Source organism: Canis lupus, chromosome 38 (genome assembly GCF_048164855.1).
Source record: "Canis lupus baileyi chromosome 38, mCanLup2.hap1, whole genome shotgun sequence".
Lineage (NCBI taxonomy): Eukaryota > Metazoa > Chordata > Mammalia > Carnivora > Canidae > Canis > Canis lupus.
In genome coordinates, this window is record NC_132875.1 from 6,358,557 (window position 1) to 6,379,171 (window position 20,615).

Sequence of the window (20,615 nt, forward strand, 5' to 3'; positions counted from 1 at the left end):
TAGCTAAAATTTTGGCTTCTTTATTCATCTTCGGTCATATATTTGGCTTGGAAACAATGTACAACAAATAGTTCCAATTAAGATATCACAAACTGAATTTTTCTTCCAGAACTCTAAATGCTCATGGAGAGCCAACTTCCATGGTACAAGGCACATAGCACACACTTGAATCGGTCCCACAGAAAATATTCATGTAAGCCAAACAAGAAAGATGCTATTTGTTTCTCATTACATAAACATCACCTGAACTTATCTAACCAACAAACATATTTTTTTAAATTAATCTGTGACTGAAAGTACTATCATGTTTGTTGGGTGCCATTCTCATTAGAATAATATCCAAAAAGTCTAAAAATAACTCAGAACTAGAAAGTGGCCCAAGCCCTAAGGCTGTCTATGGCTCCTGCTACAAAATAGTTGCCAGTCTAATTTGAATGTTTAAAAAGAATGACGGGTATTACAGGGTTCTTCTTGATTTCAAGAAAATTTCCCAGAAGGAGGTGGAGGGCCAAGAAATCCACCTGCCTGCTTGGTGGCAGCACGTGAAGGGGCAAGACCAAGAATCTTCTGGATGTTCTGTGAAGAAAACAGAATTAAAATTCAGTTTTAATATGAGATATTGAGAAGAGTGTTTAACATAGATCCCATATGAAGAGAAGGCATACAGATTAAAAGTACCGTTATGATCTAAAACTGGACAATTACTACCATGTTATTTTTTAAAAGGCCTACAACATGATGGAGATCATAGAAGAATAAAAGCCCTCTCACCTAATGTGACCTTGGTCTACAACCAAAAAACAAAAAAGCTGATTTTTTCAAGTGGAGAACCATTAAAAGAGGTAATCTTTTATTTCAACAAGAAGCATATAAAATATACTCATTAGCTGTTTCTTATAGCAAGGCCTTTTCTTTGAATGTGGAACATTAGCTGTATTTTAGTCATTACTGCACCGTCAAAAGCTGAAACTGAAATATACAATTTCAGTTTTTTCAAAGTGGTAAGGAAACTTAGGTTCCTGCAAAGCAATGGGAGTCCAAAATCCTCCTACATTTCTAGCACTTCCCTCATCTTTTCCACTTGTCATATTATATCTAATTCAGCAGTTTTTTAAAAAAAATTCACCTTCATTAAAGTATTTCTCATAAAAATAACTTTTTATACTCATATTTTATTACTCACTATAACATTAAATTAAAGTATGTAAATACGACATCAAGCAAAATCAGCATAAACAGTTTTAGGATAAATACAGGCTCTTGAAAAGCATGACTCACCCGGTAGGAGCAGACAGGTGTGGGTGCAGAGTGCAAACCATGAATGGAGAGTGGGATGTAGGGATTAAATGCTACGCCTTTTTAAAGAGGAAACTGAGAGGGTTTGTAAATGTGGAAAGCTTCAGTAAAGATCAGGTGTTAAGATTCTGTATAGCATTCATAAGAGGGAAAAACCTTAAAGATCATCTACATTCTCTTGCTCAATTCTTTCATTTTTACATTTGAGGAATTTCAATGAAAACCTGGAAAAGTATGATGGTTTGTCCAAAATTACAAAGTTAAATGAAGAACAGAGTTAGAATTAAAACCCGTGTGTTTTGATTCATAATCAGATAAGTTCTCTTCAGCAGTATTTCCTGTGTTAAAGTTCTAGTCTTCAGAACAAACTACACCCCACTGGTAGGCAGGTTAGCATGTGTACATTCACTCAATAGTTATTGAGCACCCACTGTATGTAACGCACCATGACAATACCCATATCCAGCCTTCTCTGAAGTGTACACAATCCCTTAATCCTTCCATCATTGGGAATGAGGACTACTACTGATTTGAGTGTTTATATTTCCAACATAGTACCCTGTCAGAATATAATAGAATATGTAAATACGAAGACACAACTTTAGGAACTCATTCAAATTACATTTTAATATTTTTATGAATACGTTTTAATATTTTTATGAATGATCATAAAATACTTCATCCATCCACTCACTCACAATACTGCAGCTTGTGCTTTACTAAAAATGAAATCTGAGAAGAAGCTAAGAAGAAAAAAAAAAATCAATCATTAGGTCAGCCAGCTTCTCCTTAGTAAAGTTGGAGAATGTATTACTTTTATAATAAAAATAGCTCCTTTTTTGCCTAATTCTAAAAAGGTGCACAAAACAGTAAGACCAAATGATATAATGTCACTAATTTCCAATTTCTTTTACTTTTTTTTTTTATCCAATTTCTTTTACTTAATCAGTAAGTCTTTACTGACCACCTACAATGTAGCCAGCATTAAGCAAGGCATTGTGGGAAATTACTTTAAAAATAAAATCTGAAATAAGACATTACAGAATTAGCCGGTGATAAACACATTTGTCTAGTTAACAAACACAATAATACAGTCTAGACAAAATATACTAGGCATCCTTGATCAGTTATTCTGTAGAGACAGGGGCCAATTAGGTGAGTCCTTACCATTTCAGAGATAAAGACTAGTGTAAAACTACTGATGCCCTTTAAATTGCAAGTTTACTGTAATTTAAAGAAGACAATCAAAGGAAAATAGGAAATATATTGAAGGGTAGACTGTTGATAGTCTCATTTATGAAATAACAACATATAAATGACTATTAGACACAAGTCCACTGCTCTAGATGGGGAAGAGCTCAAATAGCAATAGAAATGTTAAAACAGGGCACTTCAGCAGCCAAGGCTGAAGTTCATGGAAATCCAGGCAGCTGTATACTTGTGGCAAGAGCCCTAGGCTTCCTTTGGGAACTCTAAATTAAGTTTATCAGTGTTACATTACTCAAGAATTTGCATTTTAATATAAATGCTATCTACTGCATGCAATCCTATCCTTTAGTGAAATTCTAAATGATCTTTTTAAATTCCTATGGTCTCACAAATGAACCCAGGTTTTATGATGGTTTTTCTCAGGGAAAATTTTCTCTGTTTCCCTGTCCATGAAGTCTTTTCAGTGTAGGAACTAACTGAAGCTCTCAAGATGCAAAAAGACCTGGGTAAAAGAGTAGAGGTCACCATTCTCCACGGCAGTAATAACATCCAACATTTCTATTAACTTTAAAGTTTATACATAGTTCTTAGGACTAGATGCCAGTCCTTAGTTATCCTTGCTTTGGAGATGAGAAAGTTGAGCCAGAGAGGTTACAAGCCAGGACATGAACAGATATACAACTTAAAGTACAGTTTTCCTCTATTAAACCACTAAGAGATCCTTGTCTTAGGAATAAAAAATTTTGGGACACCTGGGTGGCTCAGCGGTTTAGCGTCTGCCTTCAGCCCAGGGCATCATCCTGGAGTCCCAGGATCGAGTCCCACATCAGGCTCCCTGCATGGAGCCTGCTTCTCCTTTAAAAAAAAAAAAAAAAAAAGGAATAAAAAATCTTGTAGTAGGCCTGCCTATAAAAAAATTCTCAGTTATGAAGACTATGTAAGCACATGAGTATGTTATATCGTTAAGTAAATAAATGCATATAAATTCAAACCCACAGAAGGTACAACACACCAAGAGTAAGCCCTAATATAAATTATGGACTTTAGGTGATAATGAAATGTCATTTTAAGTTTACTGACCAGAACAAATGCACCACTCTGGTGCTAGAGGGTGGTAGTGGGGGAGACTGTACACATGTGGGGGCAGGCACTACATGGGAAATCTCTGTATGTTTTTTTTTTAAAGATTTTATTTATTTGACAGAGAGAAAGAGAGAGAGAGTACAAGGAGGGGGAGTGGCAGGTAGAGGGAGAAGCAGACTCCCTGCAGGGCCTGATGCGGGACTTGATCCCAGGACCCTGAAATCATGACCTGAGCTGGAGGCAGATGTTTAAATGACTGAGCCACCTAGGCACCCAGGAAATCTCTGTACCTTCCACTCAAATTTGCTGTGTACCTAAAACTGCTCTAAAAAATAGTCTATGAAAATGCATATAAAACTGTAAAGATATGGGACGCCTGGGTGGCTCAGCGGTTGAGCATCTGCCTTTGGCTCAGGTTGTGATCCCGGAGTCCTGGGATCGAGTCCCACATCAGGTTTCCTGCATGGAGCCTGCTTCTCCTTCTGCCTATGTCTCTGCCTCTCTCTCTCTGTCTCTCATGAATAAATAAAATCTTTAAAAAACAATAAATAAAAATAAATAAAACTGTAAAGATACATGAAAAATAACAGTTTATGCCCTTTTCTCATTCCTTGCCTCCAACTTTTTGAAATATTGCTAACCAGGATAACTTATTTTTTTTAAGGATTTATTTATTAGAGAGAGAGAGAGAGAGAGAGAGAGCGAGCTAGAATGAGCATGAGAAGGGTAGGCAGCAGAAGGAAAAGCAGACTTCCCACTGAGCACAGAGTCTGACATAGGGCTTGATCCCAGGGCTCTGAGTTCATGATCTGAGCTGAAGTCAGATGCTTAAATGACTGAGCTACCCAGGCACCCCTAAACAGGATAATTTAAAATAAAGACACGTTTCTATGGGTGCTATCTCAAAGTGCTAGGCATTGTTCTAAGTACTCCACACGCATGTTCTCATTTAATCCTCACAACAACTCAGTGAGGCAGGTTCGTTATCCTTACATGCAGATTAGGAAAAGTCAACCAGCAGGCCATGATTCAATACATTCTTACTGAACATGACCCTGTAACAGATATTTTTGTATGTATTATCTCCTTTATATCTTTCAATATGTATTTTGCTAAAAGACAAAAGCTATAATAATATATTAAGATGATATGGAACACTTAATATATATGCAAAATACAGTAATATTGCTAAGGTTACAGAAAAATATAAAACAACTATTTTGAATTTCTGTCCAGTCTTGTGTAATAGGATAACAACTGAGGAGTGTGTGTCAGAAGGGAAAAACAAAGGAAAAACATTTTCCCATAATCATGCCTTCTACTGGCAGGAAACCCAGAAAAACACCATTACAGGATTTGCGTTCCTTCCTCTTTGCAAAGGATAAGAACCGGTGATCAAGAAAAGGAAGTTGTTGGTTGCTAACTGGATATTTTGGGAAGACCCAGGTCACTAGCCATAAACACATTCTGCTTAAATGTTATTCCTTAGTCATTTGGCTAAAATAACTCAGCCATGGCAATCCTTAGTTTATCCTTTGTTAGTTTCTCTGGCATCAAGCAACCAGTCTTCACTTCCAATTGATTACACTTTCTCAAGTTCTCAAAACATAATCTTTAGTAGAGCCATAAAGCTGTGTGGAAATCCAGTCACTTCAGATGGCCCTATCCAACAGCCCCAGGGTTTTCACATTCTATCTAGATAGGTTGTTTGGGAGAATGATGTAGAGGTGAAATATTTACTGAAAACAATGGCAGTACAGTGGGGTCCCTGAAATATTACGGGGTCAGCAGTAGAAGATTTTTGAGTCCCGGTACTGGCTAACCAGGCAAACCAGCAAAAAAGCAATGTCTTCTCACCTTACCAAATCTCAAATGTCCAACCCCCTATGAAGAAGGAGGTTGACTAGAAGGAGGCTGACTAGATCAATCACTTTCAACCCTTTAGGCCACAGAATCCTTTAAAAAAAAAAAAAAAAAATTCATGAAAAAAACCCACTACAGAAAACGGGTAAAATACTGTTAGGGACTTGAAGCCTCCTGCTGGGCCCTTCAAACTTTTCTACCAAGCACTTTAAAGGAGCCAAAGTCCCCTGTGGCTCTAGTATTCTAGAATGTGACTATGCTGTAACAAACTATATTGCAGGTTTCAACATCTATCTTCCAAAGCGGAAATCAAAATTCTGAAAGGAACATGAGCACATCAAATCTGCACTAGAGTAATGCCACTTCCTTTATAATGCTGATGACATTTTCTGTCCTAGGTTGTCTAAAGGCCTTGCTTGTGATAAAGGTCTTTTTTTTTTGAGGGGGTGAGGGGTACCCCCTCAGGGGTCAGAGGGGTCAAGTGATCAAGTGACAATCTGAATCTGTCTCTCTCCTAACCATCTTTCCAATGAAAATTTCCTTAGATCTTGTTTAGCCCTTTATTTGAGGATTAGTCAAGGAGAATGTTCTGAATTTTAGTTTAGTGCATGCAGGAAGACAAGATGCATGTTTGCATGTTATATGTACGTATGTATGTTATGTATTTTTAATCCTATAATGAACAGTAGGACACAGCTGGTACAGAGTGGGGTATCTAAAACTCAGAATGAAGCTGAAGTCTTACTGGTTCGAAAAACCAAAAGACAAGGATTAGGGTAACCACAGCAGCTTAAAATTGAGTGAGAAAATCCTGGAAAACAGTTAACAAGAGGGGTTCAAAACTACATTTAAACTGCCCAAATCTCTTAAACTATATATGTGTGAGACAGCCTTCATGCAGCCCAGCTGCGACTGAAATAACTTGAGATTTCAGGTAGGTAGGTACTGCCTACCACAAAGGAGAGAGTGTAGAGCCTGAGTGTCAGGTTATCTGCCTGCTTAACTAAAAAACTCAACACTCTCCCAAAGAGTAACAGAATCCAGAGTCTTTACTACCTATCCTAACAAGGTCCAATACACAATCCAAAATAATTAGATATATCAACACTGTTTTTTTTTAATTTTTATTTATTTATGATAGTCACAGAGAGAGAGAGAGAGAGAAAGAGGCAGAGACACAGGCAGAGGGAGAAGCAGGCTCCATGCACCGGGAGCCCGACGTGGGATTCGATCCCGGGGCTCCAGGATCGTGCACTGGGCCAAAGGCAGGCGCCAAACCGCTGCGCCACCCAGGGATCCCTAGATATATCAACAAACAAGAAACCAGATCCATACTTAAGAGAGCAGGCAACAGAGTCCAACCTTCAGATTGTCCAAATGCTGGAATCAGTAGATAAGGTTTGTATTTTAAAGCAGCTAAGTAGGGCAGCCGGGGTGGCTTAGCGGCTTAGCAGTTCAGTGCCACCTTCAGCCGTTGAGCCATCCAGGCGTCCCAAGTAAATAAAATCTTAAAAAAAAAAAAAAAAGGGCAACTAAATAGGGGCACCTGGGTGGCTCAGCTGGCTAACCGATCAACTCTTGGTTTCATCGTTTAGTACAGAGTCTGCTTGAGATTCTCTCTCTCCCTCTCCCCTCAGAGTTTCAGGGTCCTCTTAGACAATACTGAAAAGACAAAGGTGTAAGAAACTGGTATCACAGAAGAAGAAGAAGAAGAGAGAAAGAATGGGCAGAAAATAACCTAGCAGGATAAAAAAAAATTAATATGCTAGGCAAATCCAGCCAAACTGCTGAAAACCAAACTTAAAGAAAAAAATCTAAAAGCAGCCAGAGAAAAGTGAAAAATTATCTACAGGGATACAAAGATATGAAGGACTTTTTTTTAATATTTTATTTATTTATTCATAGAGACACAGAGACACACAGAGAGAGAGAGAGAGAGAGAGAGAGGCAGAGACACAGGCAGAGGGAGAAGCAGGCTCCACACAGGGAGCCCGACCTGGGACTTGATCCTGGGTCTCCAGGATCACACCCTGGGCTGCAGGTGGTGCCAAACTGCTGCGCCACCGGGGCTGCCCAATATGAAGGACTTCTTACAGAAACAGTAGAGGCAAAAAGATAATGGAAAGGCATTTTTAAATGCTGAAAGATTAGAACAAACAAAAAAACCCTAGTCAACCCAGAATTCTATATCCAGTGAAAATATCCTTTAAGAATAAAGATAAAATAAAAATATTTTCAGATAAATGAGGATCAAGGGTATTTGTCACTAGCAGACTTGCACTATAAGAAACACTTAAAAAAAAAAGAGAAAGAAAAAGGAATCACTGAATGCTGTACTGTGAGGTATTGACATCAAGCCATGGCACACAACAATTCCCCACTCAGGAGTCTTATATTCACTACGCACTATCAAGCCTCCATGCTTTTACTTATATTATTTCCCAGACCAAGAATGTTCTGATAAGATTGGAAAACCCCTACTTATCCTTCAAGATACAACTAAAATGTCCCATTTGTATAAAATCTTAGTTTCATCCCTTAGCCATTTTGCTTCCATAGCACATTTTTTTTCCTCCAATACTATTTTATACATGCACACACGTATAAAGAGCATCAGTCATACTCCACTTAAGGGTCTTTCCACACAGACTATGAGTTTCACAAAGGTAGAAACCACTGCTTCTTACCCTGTACTCTCAGCATCAAAGAATTCCTGGCATAATATAAAGACTTGAACCAATCGTCAGCAACCACAGGCAATACTTTAAATAAAGCCTTAAACTCATGCACTCATACAAATCACAAAGAGATCAGATTAAGGTAATGCCTGAATAATCTGTTGTCACTTACTAGTTAAGCTATCATTTTCTGAACCACCTGCATTCTCTAATTGATTTAAAGTTAAGTACTAAAAATGCAAACACTCTGCTTGTAGATGAGCTATACTGACATTAATGAACTAAGCTCTAAGTCTTAAAGTGACATATATTAATGATGAGGGACAGGAGATGACAGGCATTTAGTCTTCTCATTTTGATGGCCTTAAGATATACTGACACGACATAATTAGAACCTGTTTTTATACATACACAGGGCATATCAAAATCTTTGCCCTGAGAAAGCCAAGAATGAAAAAATAAATAAAATTTACTTATTTTTATCATTCTCATGACACACCTGTTGAGAGAGACAATAACAAATTCTCACTGATCTTTTACAGATTATAGTCATACATACATACAGTTGCATGTTAAGAGATGGGTGATAAAAAAAAGAAATAAAACTTTCCTCCATTCTTCCTCAGCACCACTAGTTCTTTTTGCTTCCAAAGAAAGAATTCCATTCATAGGTTTTACAGTCATATAAATTCATAAGAATGGGCCAGTTTCTTCTTAGCTGTTTACCAGGTAAATTTGCTTGGGTTTTTACTGAGATTTAGAGCACTTTTTATACAAGAGATCACCATTTACACAATCTACTACTGACTCATAATAGGGAGAAAATAAAAAAAGCAAGTACTTTAATTTTGGGAATTAAGGAAATTTCCTTCCATTCTTGAATTTCGTCACTACCCAGGACTAACTTAACACCCCTGCTGGAAGCTGGCAGACCTACCATTTCCGCTGCTACAAATTCACACAAAAGAAATAGTTGCAGTGTGAAGGTCAAGGCAGCTAATCATATAATCACTAAGCATTACAGAATTTTTAAAAAGGAGAAAGATAAAATGGGAAAACACAATTAGATTTATTTTCAGTTAATGACATATCATGCTGTTTCAATCTATAAAAAGCAACCTTATCCTACCTTGAGCCAGGAAACAAATATTAATTTACAAAATACCCCAAAGGAGGGGGCACCAGTTGATTTTTTTTAAAAATGTGACTGCTAACATTCTATATCATTGTCTTCTGATTATCCTAACATGTTGAGGTTGTCCACCAACCCCCTCGCACCTTTGTAAAAACAGACTCAGAGAGACTCAGAGATGTTGACATTCCCAAGGATAATTAGCCAGTAAAGTGGCAACAAGATTCAAACACTGGTGTCTTACCTCCAAATACTGTATCTCCTCAAACTTACAATGTGGTCCTCCTCTCTCCCCATCACTTTAAAGTTTCTAAAGTAGGAATGTGGCTTAAAATCTATCATATGATCAGTATAGCGTTACTTTTGCTCTCCCTTGAAATCTTTTAAGGTAATGGTAAATCAATTAATAATATCCTAGCATGGAAAAAATATGTACTAGATGAAAAACAGATTCACAAATACTTATGTGAACTAGTATTATATCATAATTTAGGTTCAAAGTTCAATCTTTGTTTCTGCTTCTATTCTGAAGGACTAATATAATAGAATTAACTTTAGGGGCACCTGGGTGGCTCAGTGGTTGAACATCTGCCTTCAGCTCAGGCCATGATACCAGGGTCCTGGGATCGAGTCCTGCATTGGGCTCCCCGCAAGGAGCCAGCTTCTCCCTCTGCCTATGTCTCTGCTTCTTTCTCTGTGTCTCTCATGAATAAATAAATAAAATCTTTTAAAAAAAAGAATATAAATGTACTTCTATATCCTCATATTTGATAATGATTTTTTTAAAGTGAAGCTATAGGTAGAAAAATTAACCCTTTAATTTCACAAGAAACAAAAGTTCCATGACGGCAAGGACCATAATTTTGTGTCAATTTTGTTTAAAACTGTATACTAAGCACCCAGCTTGGAGCCTGATACAGATCTGTGCTCAGTTTTGTTGAGTGAATAAACGAACAAACAATCTATCAAGGGATTATTACTAATGTGATGATGAGCTCTTAAGGATGGGAGAGAAGACTGAAACAGAGAGATACCCTTAATTCCACTGAATATCATACCTCCATCATAATAAGGGGAGCATTATTGTCATGTCATGAAGGGCATGTTGGTTTAATTACACCATCACTCACATTTAGTAAAGGAAGTGGATTCTGGTTAACATTGTAGAGATGTTATTAACTGACATATGTAAATATAATCATAATCTTTCACAAATAAAAGACTTTAAAAACATAAATTCAGGAAATCCAGTGGTAAAAGTATCTAATCACTTCAGCAAACTCTTGATACTTTCAAGGTACTGCTAAGAAAGGATTCTCATTCTCCTAGATGCTCTACTCTAATTTACTACTATCAGAAGACTTCCTTGTTAAAACAAGCAAGGCCACCCCCACTGCTGGAGGTAACTTGCATAAAATACACGTGGTTTTTACACGTTCAGCATAAAAATTAACCCTGAGCAAATGAAATTATGGTTTCACTCACTGAAACAAAAACATGAGAAATTACTCGTACCTTTTAATGTTAAATGGTCTCAGGTTGGTGGTGAACTGGCCTTAAGATTAACAGTCCTGGGTAAAATGATGCAGTAACTGAACACCAGCTGGCAAATCCGCAAAAACATTAAACATAAAATTGCAGCATGACCCAGCAATTCTATTTCTGAGTACACCCAAAAGAAGTAAAAGCAGAAACTCAGAAAGACATCAATACACCATGTTCACAGCAGCATTAGTCACAACGGGCAAAAGGTGTAAGCAACCGAAGTGTCCACTGACGGATGGATAAACAAGAAGGGGTATACACACACAATGAGATATTATTTGGCCTTAGAAAAGGAAGGAAATTCTGACACTTGCTACAATATTGGATGAACCTTGAAAACATGCCAGTCTCAAAAGGACAAACATTATATGATTCTATTTATATGAAATCAAATCCACAAATACGAGTAGTCAAATTCATAAAAAGAAAAAAGAAAGGTTGTTGTCAGGGATTGAGGTGCAGGGGTGATGCAAAGCCTATGTAGGGTTTTCATGTAGGAAGATGAAAACATTTTAAGATGGATGGTGGTGATAGTTTTATAACAACGTAAATCAACTTAATGTTGTAGAACTGTCCAGTTGAAAATGGTTAAACAGTAAATTTTATGTTGTGTGTATTTTAACACAATAAATGAGAAAGATTAATAGCACTGGAATTACTGGATATAGGAAACAGGAAGTAGCGTCTGGACATAAAGAGAGGATTAACTGGAGGATTCTGCAGGAATACGGCTACCACAGGCAGTCACACTGGTAAGTTTAAGCCTCTGAGACTCTCTAGGCAGGAGATACTCATTTGGCCTACTCCTATTCCTTTACCCTGAGGGTTCAGATCACACTGCCTGGCTCACCCTATGACATCAGCACATTTCAAAAGACCTCTTATCTGAACAAGATGTGAAGGAAGGAGTGCCTCCACTCAAACACCTGTCACTGGGACTGAACAGACCTTCAAATTTCAAAGGTGAGTTTAGATAGGCACTCCAGAGAAAATCCTATGAGGCTGACGGCAAGGATTTGTTGTATTCACATGCACACCAGATTCAAGACCAATCATTCACCTCGCTGCATTCTTTTGACCCTTTGGCTTCTTAGGCTTTGAAAAAAAAGGAGTAGGCAAGCTGCGATCTCAAATGAATCCGTTTTTATGTTTTCCTTCCTAAAAATCCACCTAATAGTTGGCAAAGAAACAATAAGATACACCAGTATGAACTCCAAATGGATTAGCTAATCATTTAAGTGCAAAGAATGAAACCAAAAAAATACTAATAGAAAACAGGATGAATTTCCTTATAACTTTGGAGTGCAGAATTTTCTAACCATAATCTAAAATCCAAAAGACCAATCTGACTGAAAAAGAAAAAAAAAAACAGCAAACAAAATTTTGTGTGGCAAAAACCATTGTAAGTAAAACTGAAACACAAATGACAAAGGACGCCTGGATGGCTCAGTGGTTGAGCATGTGCCTTTGGCTCAGGGCGTGATCCCCGAATCCCGGGATCAAGTCCCACATCAGGCTCCCTGCAGGGAGCCTGCTTCTCCCTCTGCTTGTGTCTCTGTCTCTGTGTCTCTCATGAATAAATGAGTAAGATCTTTAAAAAGAAAACAAAAACAGAAAAAAGTCAAAATGGCTGCCCCAAGGAAGCCCGTACCACGCAGCTAGCAAGGGCTGGGGAACAAGCTTCTGTGGGAAAGGGGGAGAGGGGCTCTCGGAAGAGCTCTCGCCAGAGCCGTAGGCAGGACTATCGCCCCCACTCCGCGCCCCCCCCCCCCCAGCTGCACAGGTTCTAATTACAGAATTACAGGCACCTCTTGACATAACTTTTGAACTATCTGGAAAAACACTGGCCAGAAAAAAAAAATGATAAATTTTTTCCTAATGGTGAATAAACAAGGACAGACCCGACTTTCTAAATACTGTGAACATGTGGAGATTAATAAGCGTACACTTCTTGAAACGGAAATCATAAAGAGCTGTCTCTCCTGATCCAGTGAACAATGCTCTTTCATTGAATTTAAGGATTTCAAGCTGATATATCGACAGTATGCAGCTCTCTTCATTGTGGTTGGAGTTAATGGCACAGAGAATGAGATGGCAATTTATGAATTTATCCATAACTTTGTGGAAGTGTTAGATGAGTACTTCAACCGAGTGAGTGAATTAGATATAATGTTTAATTTGGACAAAGTACACATCATTTTGGATGAGATGATGTTAAATGGCTGCATTGTGGAAACAAATCGGGCAAGAATTCTTGCCCCTCTACTCATCCTTGACAAAATGTCAGAAAGCTGAATGATGGCTCTGCCAGACAAGAGCTACTTGTAAGTGAGAATACCATGGAATGAATACCTTTCAACATCTGTAGCCCAAAAAATCTGGAAGACTCTGTATTGCAAAATGGGGTGTCTTCCAAAAACAATTTAAATAGGTGTTTCCCACACTTCCTAAATGGAAAACAAAACTGCACATTAAAATATGGTGTACAAAGAAAACTTTTCTCTGAACTAAGAGACAAGTTTTGTTTTCTAGCCATAAGCATTTTTCTCCCCACTTGTTCAAATTTTGTTGCGTTCTGAGGGTAACTTTTTTGTTCTTTGTTTCTCTTTGTACATTTAATTCCGGACTAGCAGCATGGGAAGAACATGTGACAACTATCAGCCAATAAAATTTTAAACATAGTAAAAAAAAAAAAAAAGAGAGAGAGAGAGAAAACAAAAACAAATGACAAGCTAGAAAAATTATGTGTGACTTACAGTACACGGAGAGGGCTAATCTCCAACATAAAAGCTAAAAAGTCAAAAAAAAGACCAACAACCAGGGACACCTAGGTGACTCGGGTTGAGCATCTGCCTTTGGCTCAGGGCGTGACCCCGGGGTCCTGGGATCAAATCCCACATCTGGCTCCCTGCAGGGAGCCTGCTTCTCCCTCTGCCTATGTTTCTGCCTCTTTCTCTGTGTTTCTCATGAATAAATAAAATCTTAGGAAAAAATATAACAAGTCTCTCTCTCTCTCTCTCTGTGCCTCTCATGAATGAATAAATAAAATCTTTAAAAAATATATAACAAGCGGACAAAAACAGATAACCAAAAACTTCTATGATATAAGGCAAAATATGACCAATCATTATGGAAACCTGAATCATTCTATATTAGTTTTCCCATTACTCACTCCATTTTATATCCCCAAACAAGCAAACAAAAAAACCCCAATTCACTATGTTCTCTTAAAACTACTTTATACCACAGTATATATCGGAAACCAAGTGGCCTACTTCTTTGCCTAAGAATGGCCTCACTGGGGAAATCATAGTACATCTATTATTTGAATTTCTGAAAGCCTTCTGTTTTATGGCTGCTCTTTTCACAGGCATCTACACAATTACCATGTAACCTAAGATCCTAAGAAGTAAACAAAACAAAACAAAACATGGAAATAGTAAGCTAACAAGCATTTTAATTCAGAGAGAAGCTTATATTTCATAGTAACACTTCAAATGCTAAGGTATATCAGAATGGATAGAAGTTCATAATCCTCCGATACATATGCTAACAACTAGTGAGGAACAGGTCAGAAATATACAGCTACTAAAATAAAAATTATAAAATTAGGTCACTGGTGATTTTTCTATGATTTTTAATATATTACAATACCTTGTTTAAAATTTGGGTAATAAAATGATCTGCCCAAGATGAGCACCACTCGGGATGCGGCAACAAGTCAGAATTCACCATTGATTTTGGGGAAAAGAACTGTATACAAAACAAATCTTTCAAATACAACACTGTTATATTAGCTATGCAATACTGTAATATTGTCCCATTCCAGGCACTGATAATATCAGTGTATGGAAAGGACAAGTAGAAATCAAAATTTTGAGTATGCACCCTTCCCGGCTCAAAACACATTGAGTGTGTGTGTGTGTGTGTGTGTGTGTGTGTGTGGCCAGGGGTGGGAGTTGCCACCCTTTTCCTCCCCTTCTCTGTACTCAATAAGCAATTATTTTATTAAGCTGTACCACTGAAGGATCTACCTTCCTATTTAACTTTATAGCACATATTAAGCACTGTAGTTCTCAGGGGCTAGCCTACCATGCTGGTCCACTGACTGTTTTTATAAATAAAGGTTTATTGGAACACAGTCAATACTTATTTATATATTGTCCATGGCTGCTTTCATACCTTAATGGCAGAGCTGAGTAGCTGTGACAGTCTCTGCCTGAACCTTCCAGGATTAGCAGACTATGGCTGACCCCTTGCCTGGTTTTGTAAATAAAGTTTTGCTGGAACACAGCCATTCATTCATTTACATACTGTCTAGGACTGTTTTCATACTATAATGGCAAAGTTGAGTAGTTACAACAGAGTGTATGGCCTGAAAAGTAAATACAAAAATATTTACTATCCAGACCTTAACACAAAAGATTTGCTGATAAATGAACATTGCATTCCTGATAAGATTTAACTGCTCAACAAACACCTCACCAGATTCTCTGAAATAACGGAAAGGAGTTTAAAGACCAGCTTGACCTGAACTTCCTCAACGATCATTCTTAACATTTATTTCATTTTAAAAACTCTACAGCTTCAGGGCAGCCTGGGTGGCTCAGTGGTTTAGTGCCACCTTCAGCCCAGGGCATCATCCTGGAGACCTGGGATCAAGCCCCACATCGGGCTCCCTGCATGGAGCCTGCTTCTCCCTCTGCCTGTCTCTGCCTCTCTCTCTCTGTATCTCTCATGAATAAATAAATAAAATCTTTAAAAAACACACACACACAACAACAACAACAAAACTCTACAGCTTCAGATGGTGATTTCTAGGTAGCAATGTCCAGGTAGTGCAAATGGTCCATCTAAAATGCCTTTTGTGAGCTATCACACATAAAGTATTAATATCTGCATGTAATTAAAGTAGAATTGCTCTTAGTTGCTTGAAGTAGAATGTATGCATCACTGTAGTTCATTAATATTTGGACACAAGCTGGAATTTAAAAATTTCGGATTTAAATAATCAAATTTAAGAGCAACATTCTGGAAATCAACAGACCTCTGCTAAACCAACAAAGGAGATCTGTGTTGTCACTATCCTGGTTTTCATGTTTAGACAGACTAAATAAAATGCTTCACTACAGAGACATTTTGAAAGGTGTATTATACATCTCAGTTACACAAGAATACAACTTCCAGTGGACATACCCACTTAGCTGCTCCATAAACATCTCCAACAGCTTATCTTCTACCCAACCTACTCCTTGTTCCTCTATACCCCCCTCTTAATGAGACTAATCTCCATTTGGTCACCAAAGCCATACCTGGGAGCACATAAATTTCTCCTTTCTCACCAAGTTCTGCTTCTTTACCTCTGCATATGTCTCATCTTTGCCCTCTCCCTTTCATCCTTCTCATCACTGCAATAGTTTAGGACATAACGATTTTTTGCTAGACAATTTGGATAGTCTTCTGGTATTTGTGCACCTTGCCAGGCTCCTCTCACAACTATCCTTCAGAAAGCAGTTAAGTGTCAGAAAACGTTGCCAGGAAGCCTTGAAACCTGGTTGCACTAAATCTACAAAAGGAGGAGGTGGGAGGCAGCCAGAGAAAGAGCATTCACAAAAAGTAAATCTGAGTGAGTGGGACATGGGAGCTGTCAGGCAAGTCAGAATGGTTAGAATGTTGGATGAGAGATGAGGTGAGGAAAAAGCCTTAAGCAGTAGATCTTTGCAAGTTTCAAACTATAATTCCATTTCCTACTTTTCCTCACATGCTAGGCCAACCAAAAAAATCTGCTACCATTGACAGTATTCAGAAGAAGAAAAAGTACAAGTCTCATGTGTCAACTTCCCCATGGCAATGCCTGCTGAATGGTAGCTGTATTCAAAAACTGAAATATAAAAAGTTCTTAAGCCAGAGACTTTAATTAACCCCTCTTACTTTTTAAGTTCTATTTCAAAAAGCTACTTCATTCTCTAAACCTTTCCGCCTGAATCTTCCCCCACTAATCAAATGTTATGTTTCTCTCTGGGGTCTCCCAACGATCTATACTTCTCTCTTGGCTCTGTTTTTTCACTATGAATGTCTGATAATCATGGTGGCCAAATGTAAATTTTCTAATGCAGACTTGAGTATCTCAACTGTGAATAACCTAAAGTCACCCAATGTTACGTTTGTGTTCCTAAAGTGCCAAAAAGCACTGGCATAGAGAAGAAATGATACTGAGAAGACCAAACTTGCTCTTCACTTTTGTATCTTTAGATGGTTCCAATGAAGAAGGAACCTAGGAGCTCCAAGAATGGGATATGGAACCATGTTTGGTTTATGGCTACTTCTCATCCCAAAGAATCCACAGTCTAGATCCATACACATTTAAAACAGCTTCAGAGGAGCTACTGGGATTCTATAATATTTCTGGTATTAAAAAAGTAAAAGCTAATTTAGGGCCAGAAAGCAAGGAAGAATAAATGTATTTAATAGTGGATATGGTCACTCACCTGTCGAATTGACATGGTACAGAGAATATACAGAAAGATGAAGGAACAGTCTGTGGTGTCATCCCCCAGCAGATTTCGATGAGACAGTCCTTGGATATAGGAAAGGGGGGTGAAAGGCAGTTTTGCCACCACTCTACCATCAAATCTAAAAAGGAAAAAACAAAGAATTGTTATTTTTGGAAGACTGACAAGCTTCTTAGTTCCAGGGAAGAATCTGAGACAGAAATAGAACTCTTAAGTCCCTTGATCTCTAAAACACAAAGAGTAAGTAATATTCTAAAAAGAGACCTAAAGAACAAGGATGTAAGGAAGGGCCTAGATTTTTCCATCAATCTTTTTCTAAACTGATTCTTAATTCTTTCAGTATCAGAACCCCTTAACACTCTGAAAAATTAATGAGATGCCTACATTATTTAAAGGTTATAGTTATCAATATTAACTGCTTTATAAATTAAAACTGAGGAATGTTAAAATATTTATTAAATTATTTAAAAGGTAGCAATAAATTCATTATATGTTAAGACAAATATTTTTATGAAAAATAACTATCTTTTCCAAAACAAAAAAGAATTTAGTGAGAAGAAAGGCTTTTTTTTTCTTTAGGCAAATGTCTTTAATGTTTTCCTTAATAGAATATTGCTGGATTCTCATAGCTGCTTCATGATTCAGGCTGGTGCAATAATGTATATTATGAAGCCCTGAAGCCTCTGGGAAATTCCACTTTACACTAAAAAGATAGTAAGAATAAAAAAGGAAAATAACATCTCAGAATTATTTTGGCAGTAATGTTTATCTCAAGGACTTACTAAGAGTCTCAAAAAGCTCCAGGGATCCCCAGACTATACTTAGAGAATCACTGTTTTAAACTATGGCACCAATAAGTATTTAAGAACCCTTTTTTTCCAAGACTCAGAGACTCCCAATACACACCTTAAACAGGCTAAACACTTCTGAATAGAAATTCATGGAATATATAGTGGTGAATGAAAAAAGTAGATTCTTAAAATGCACACACAATACTCTTGAGATAACTTTTAACATACTGTTAGTGTTTGAAAGTTTTTTTTTTTTACTTCTAAATTAGAAAGGAAAATTTTTTTTAAAGATTTTATTTATTTATTCATAGAGATGCAGGGAGAGAGAAAGAGAGAAAGAGAGAGAGAGAGAGAGAGAGAGAGAGAGAGGCAGAGACACAAGCAGGCTCCATGCAGAGAGCCTGACGCGGGACTCGACCCAGGGTCTCCAGATCACGCCCTGGGCTGCAGGCGGCACCAAATCGCTGCACCACCAGGGCTGCCCGGAAAAAATGTTTCTAAAAGAGAAAAACTTAGAAAAAAGCTATAAGAAAATGCATATCAGCATTTATGTTGAAGTGCTGAGGATGTTAGCTTCTTTCATATTTTTCTATAAATAAGTAGTATCAGTCAATAACAAAAATCATAAAAATTAATGTGATTAAAGATAGTGATATTTTACATTAGAGAAATATATGACTGTATCAGCTAAATTATCCAAATAAAGTCTCTAATTCCAGTTAAAATAGCCAGAAAATTCCCTCTTAGAAAAACACTTGGGGGGGCTTGGGTTGCTGTTGGTTTAGAGTCCGACTCTTGATTTCAGCTCAGGTCAGTTGTGAGATCAAGCCCCAGGTTGGGCTCCATGCTCAGCAGGGTCTGCTACAGATTCTCTCTCTCTCTCTCTCCCTTTCCCGCTGCCTGTCCCCCACGTGCTCTCTAAATACATACATACATACATAAACAAAATCTTAAAAAGAAAAAAGAAAAACATCCGGAAGCCTGGCTGGCTCAGTCAGTGTAGTGTGAGACTCTTGATCTCAGGGTTGAGTCCGAGCCCCACCTTGGGTATGGAACTTACTTAAATAAAAATTAATACACACACACACGCACACACACACACACACACACACACACATATAAAGGAAAATGCTTGGTATACAAAATGTTTCTAGGGAGAGGAAAAAGAGAACTAGCAATACCTCTTTGTTTCCGGGGGAAAAAAAAATCCCTAAACACCCAGATCAACTACTTTGGTTCTAAAAAACTTCTTAGACAACTGTGCTGCCAAGAATATAGAAGAGAGTGAATTTGATACCTTCTATATGACTGTCCACTTACTACTTCCAACTGCCTTTCTAGTGCATATTTATACAGGGAAAGGCTCAATCATGAAGTGACTTTACTTGTATACGACAAAAGTATTTAAAGATCTGCTTGAAATAATCACTGTCATTCTCTTCCACTAGCTTCACAAAAGCAAAACAAAAATAATAGCTTTTTCAGGGGAAGATATTCCCATTTTCTCACAAGTATTAGGTGCAGTTGCCCCAATATTTTCTGGTTATACGCTATACACAACATGCTGCTCTAGGTATGCCACTCTGACCGTCCTACTGCACAGTTAGACTATAGGAAGGGATGGAACAGATATAAGCTGTCTATCCCCCCTTATTGCTAACATACAAACCCAATAAATTCACTTTATGTAGTCATTTTATTTTCTGTCATTTTCAACTTGAAATTATAACCAAAAAGCAAAACCAAAAATAAAACCTTTTTAGAATCAATAAACAAATTCAGTAAAGTTTCAGGATATAAAATCAACATACAAAAATCATTCTATGCATTTCTATACACTAAAAATGAGCTATCTGAAAAAGAAATAAAGAAACTAATCCTATTTATAATAGCATCAACAAAAATAAAATATTTAGGAATAAATTTAACCAAGGAGATAAAAGATCTGTACAATGAACACTCTGACACATTGATGAAATACGTTGAAAAAGACACAAATAAATGGAAAGATATCTGTGTTCATAGATTCGAAGAGTTGATATTATTAAAATGTCTATACTAACCAAAGCTAGCTAGCTATTTATTTTATTTATTTATTTATTTATTTATTTATTTATTTATTTTTAAGATTTTATTTATTCATCACACACACACACACACACACAGAGTGGCAGAGACACAGGCAGAGGGAGAAGCAGGATAAAAATTAACTCAAAATGAATGAAGAACTTAAACATAAGACCCAAAAAGGTAAAATTCCTAGGAAAAAACACAGAAAAAAGTTCCCTGACATTAGCTAGGACTTTCTTGTATATGACAGCAGAAGCACATGCAGCAAAAATCAACTATATTAAATGAAAAAGCTTCCATATAGCAAAAGAAATAAGCAACAAAATGAAAAGGCAATCTATGGAATGGGAGAAAAAAGCATGTAAACCATGTATCTGATTAAAGGGTTAATATCCAAAATATAAGAAACTCAAAACTCAACAGTAAAAAAAAAAAA

General features: G+C 37.3%; 1 protein-coding gene and 1 pseudogene across 3 annotated transcripts in view; one reads left to right on the forward strand and one right to left on the reverse strand.

Moving 5' to 3' along the window:
- The window catches only part of TMCO1 (transmembrane and coiled-coil domains 1), a 51,112-nt gene continuing 30,497 nt past the window's right edge, over positions 1–20,615 (reverse strand). For 2 of the 3 annotated variants that reach the window (XM_072814632.1, XM_072814633.1), the window contains 2 exons: positions 17,295–17,439; positions 1–576 (listed from right to left, as the gene is read on the reverse strand). In XM_072814632.1, the coding sequence (XP_072670733.1) occupies positions 478–576; positions 17,295–17,439 (244 nt within the window). In that variant the 3' untranslated portion in view covers positions 1–477. Of the gene's footprint in view, positions 577–5,445; positions 5,545–17,294; positions 17,440–20,615 lie in introns of all 3 variants that reach the window. The other variant, XR_012025864.1, reaches the window with a different exon arrangement.
- Positions 12,609–13,301, forward strand: LOC140626961 (AP-4 complex subunit sigma-1 pseudogene; annotated as a pseudogene).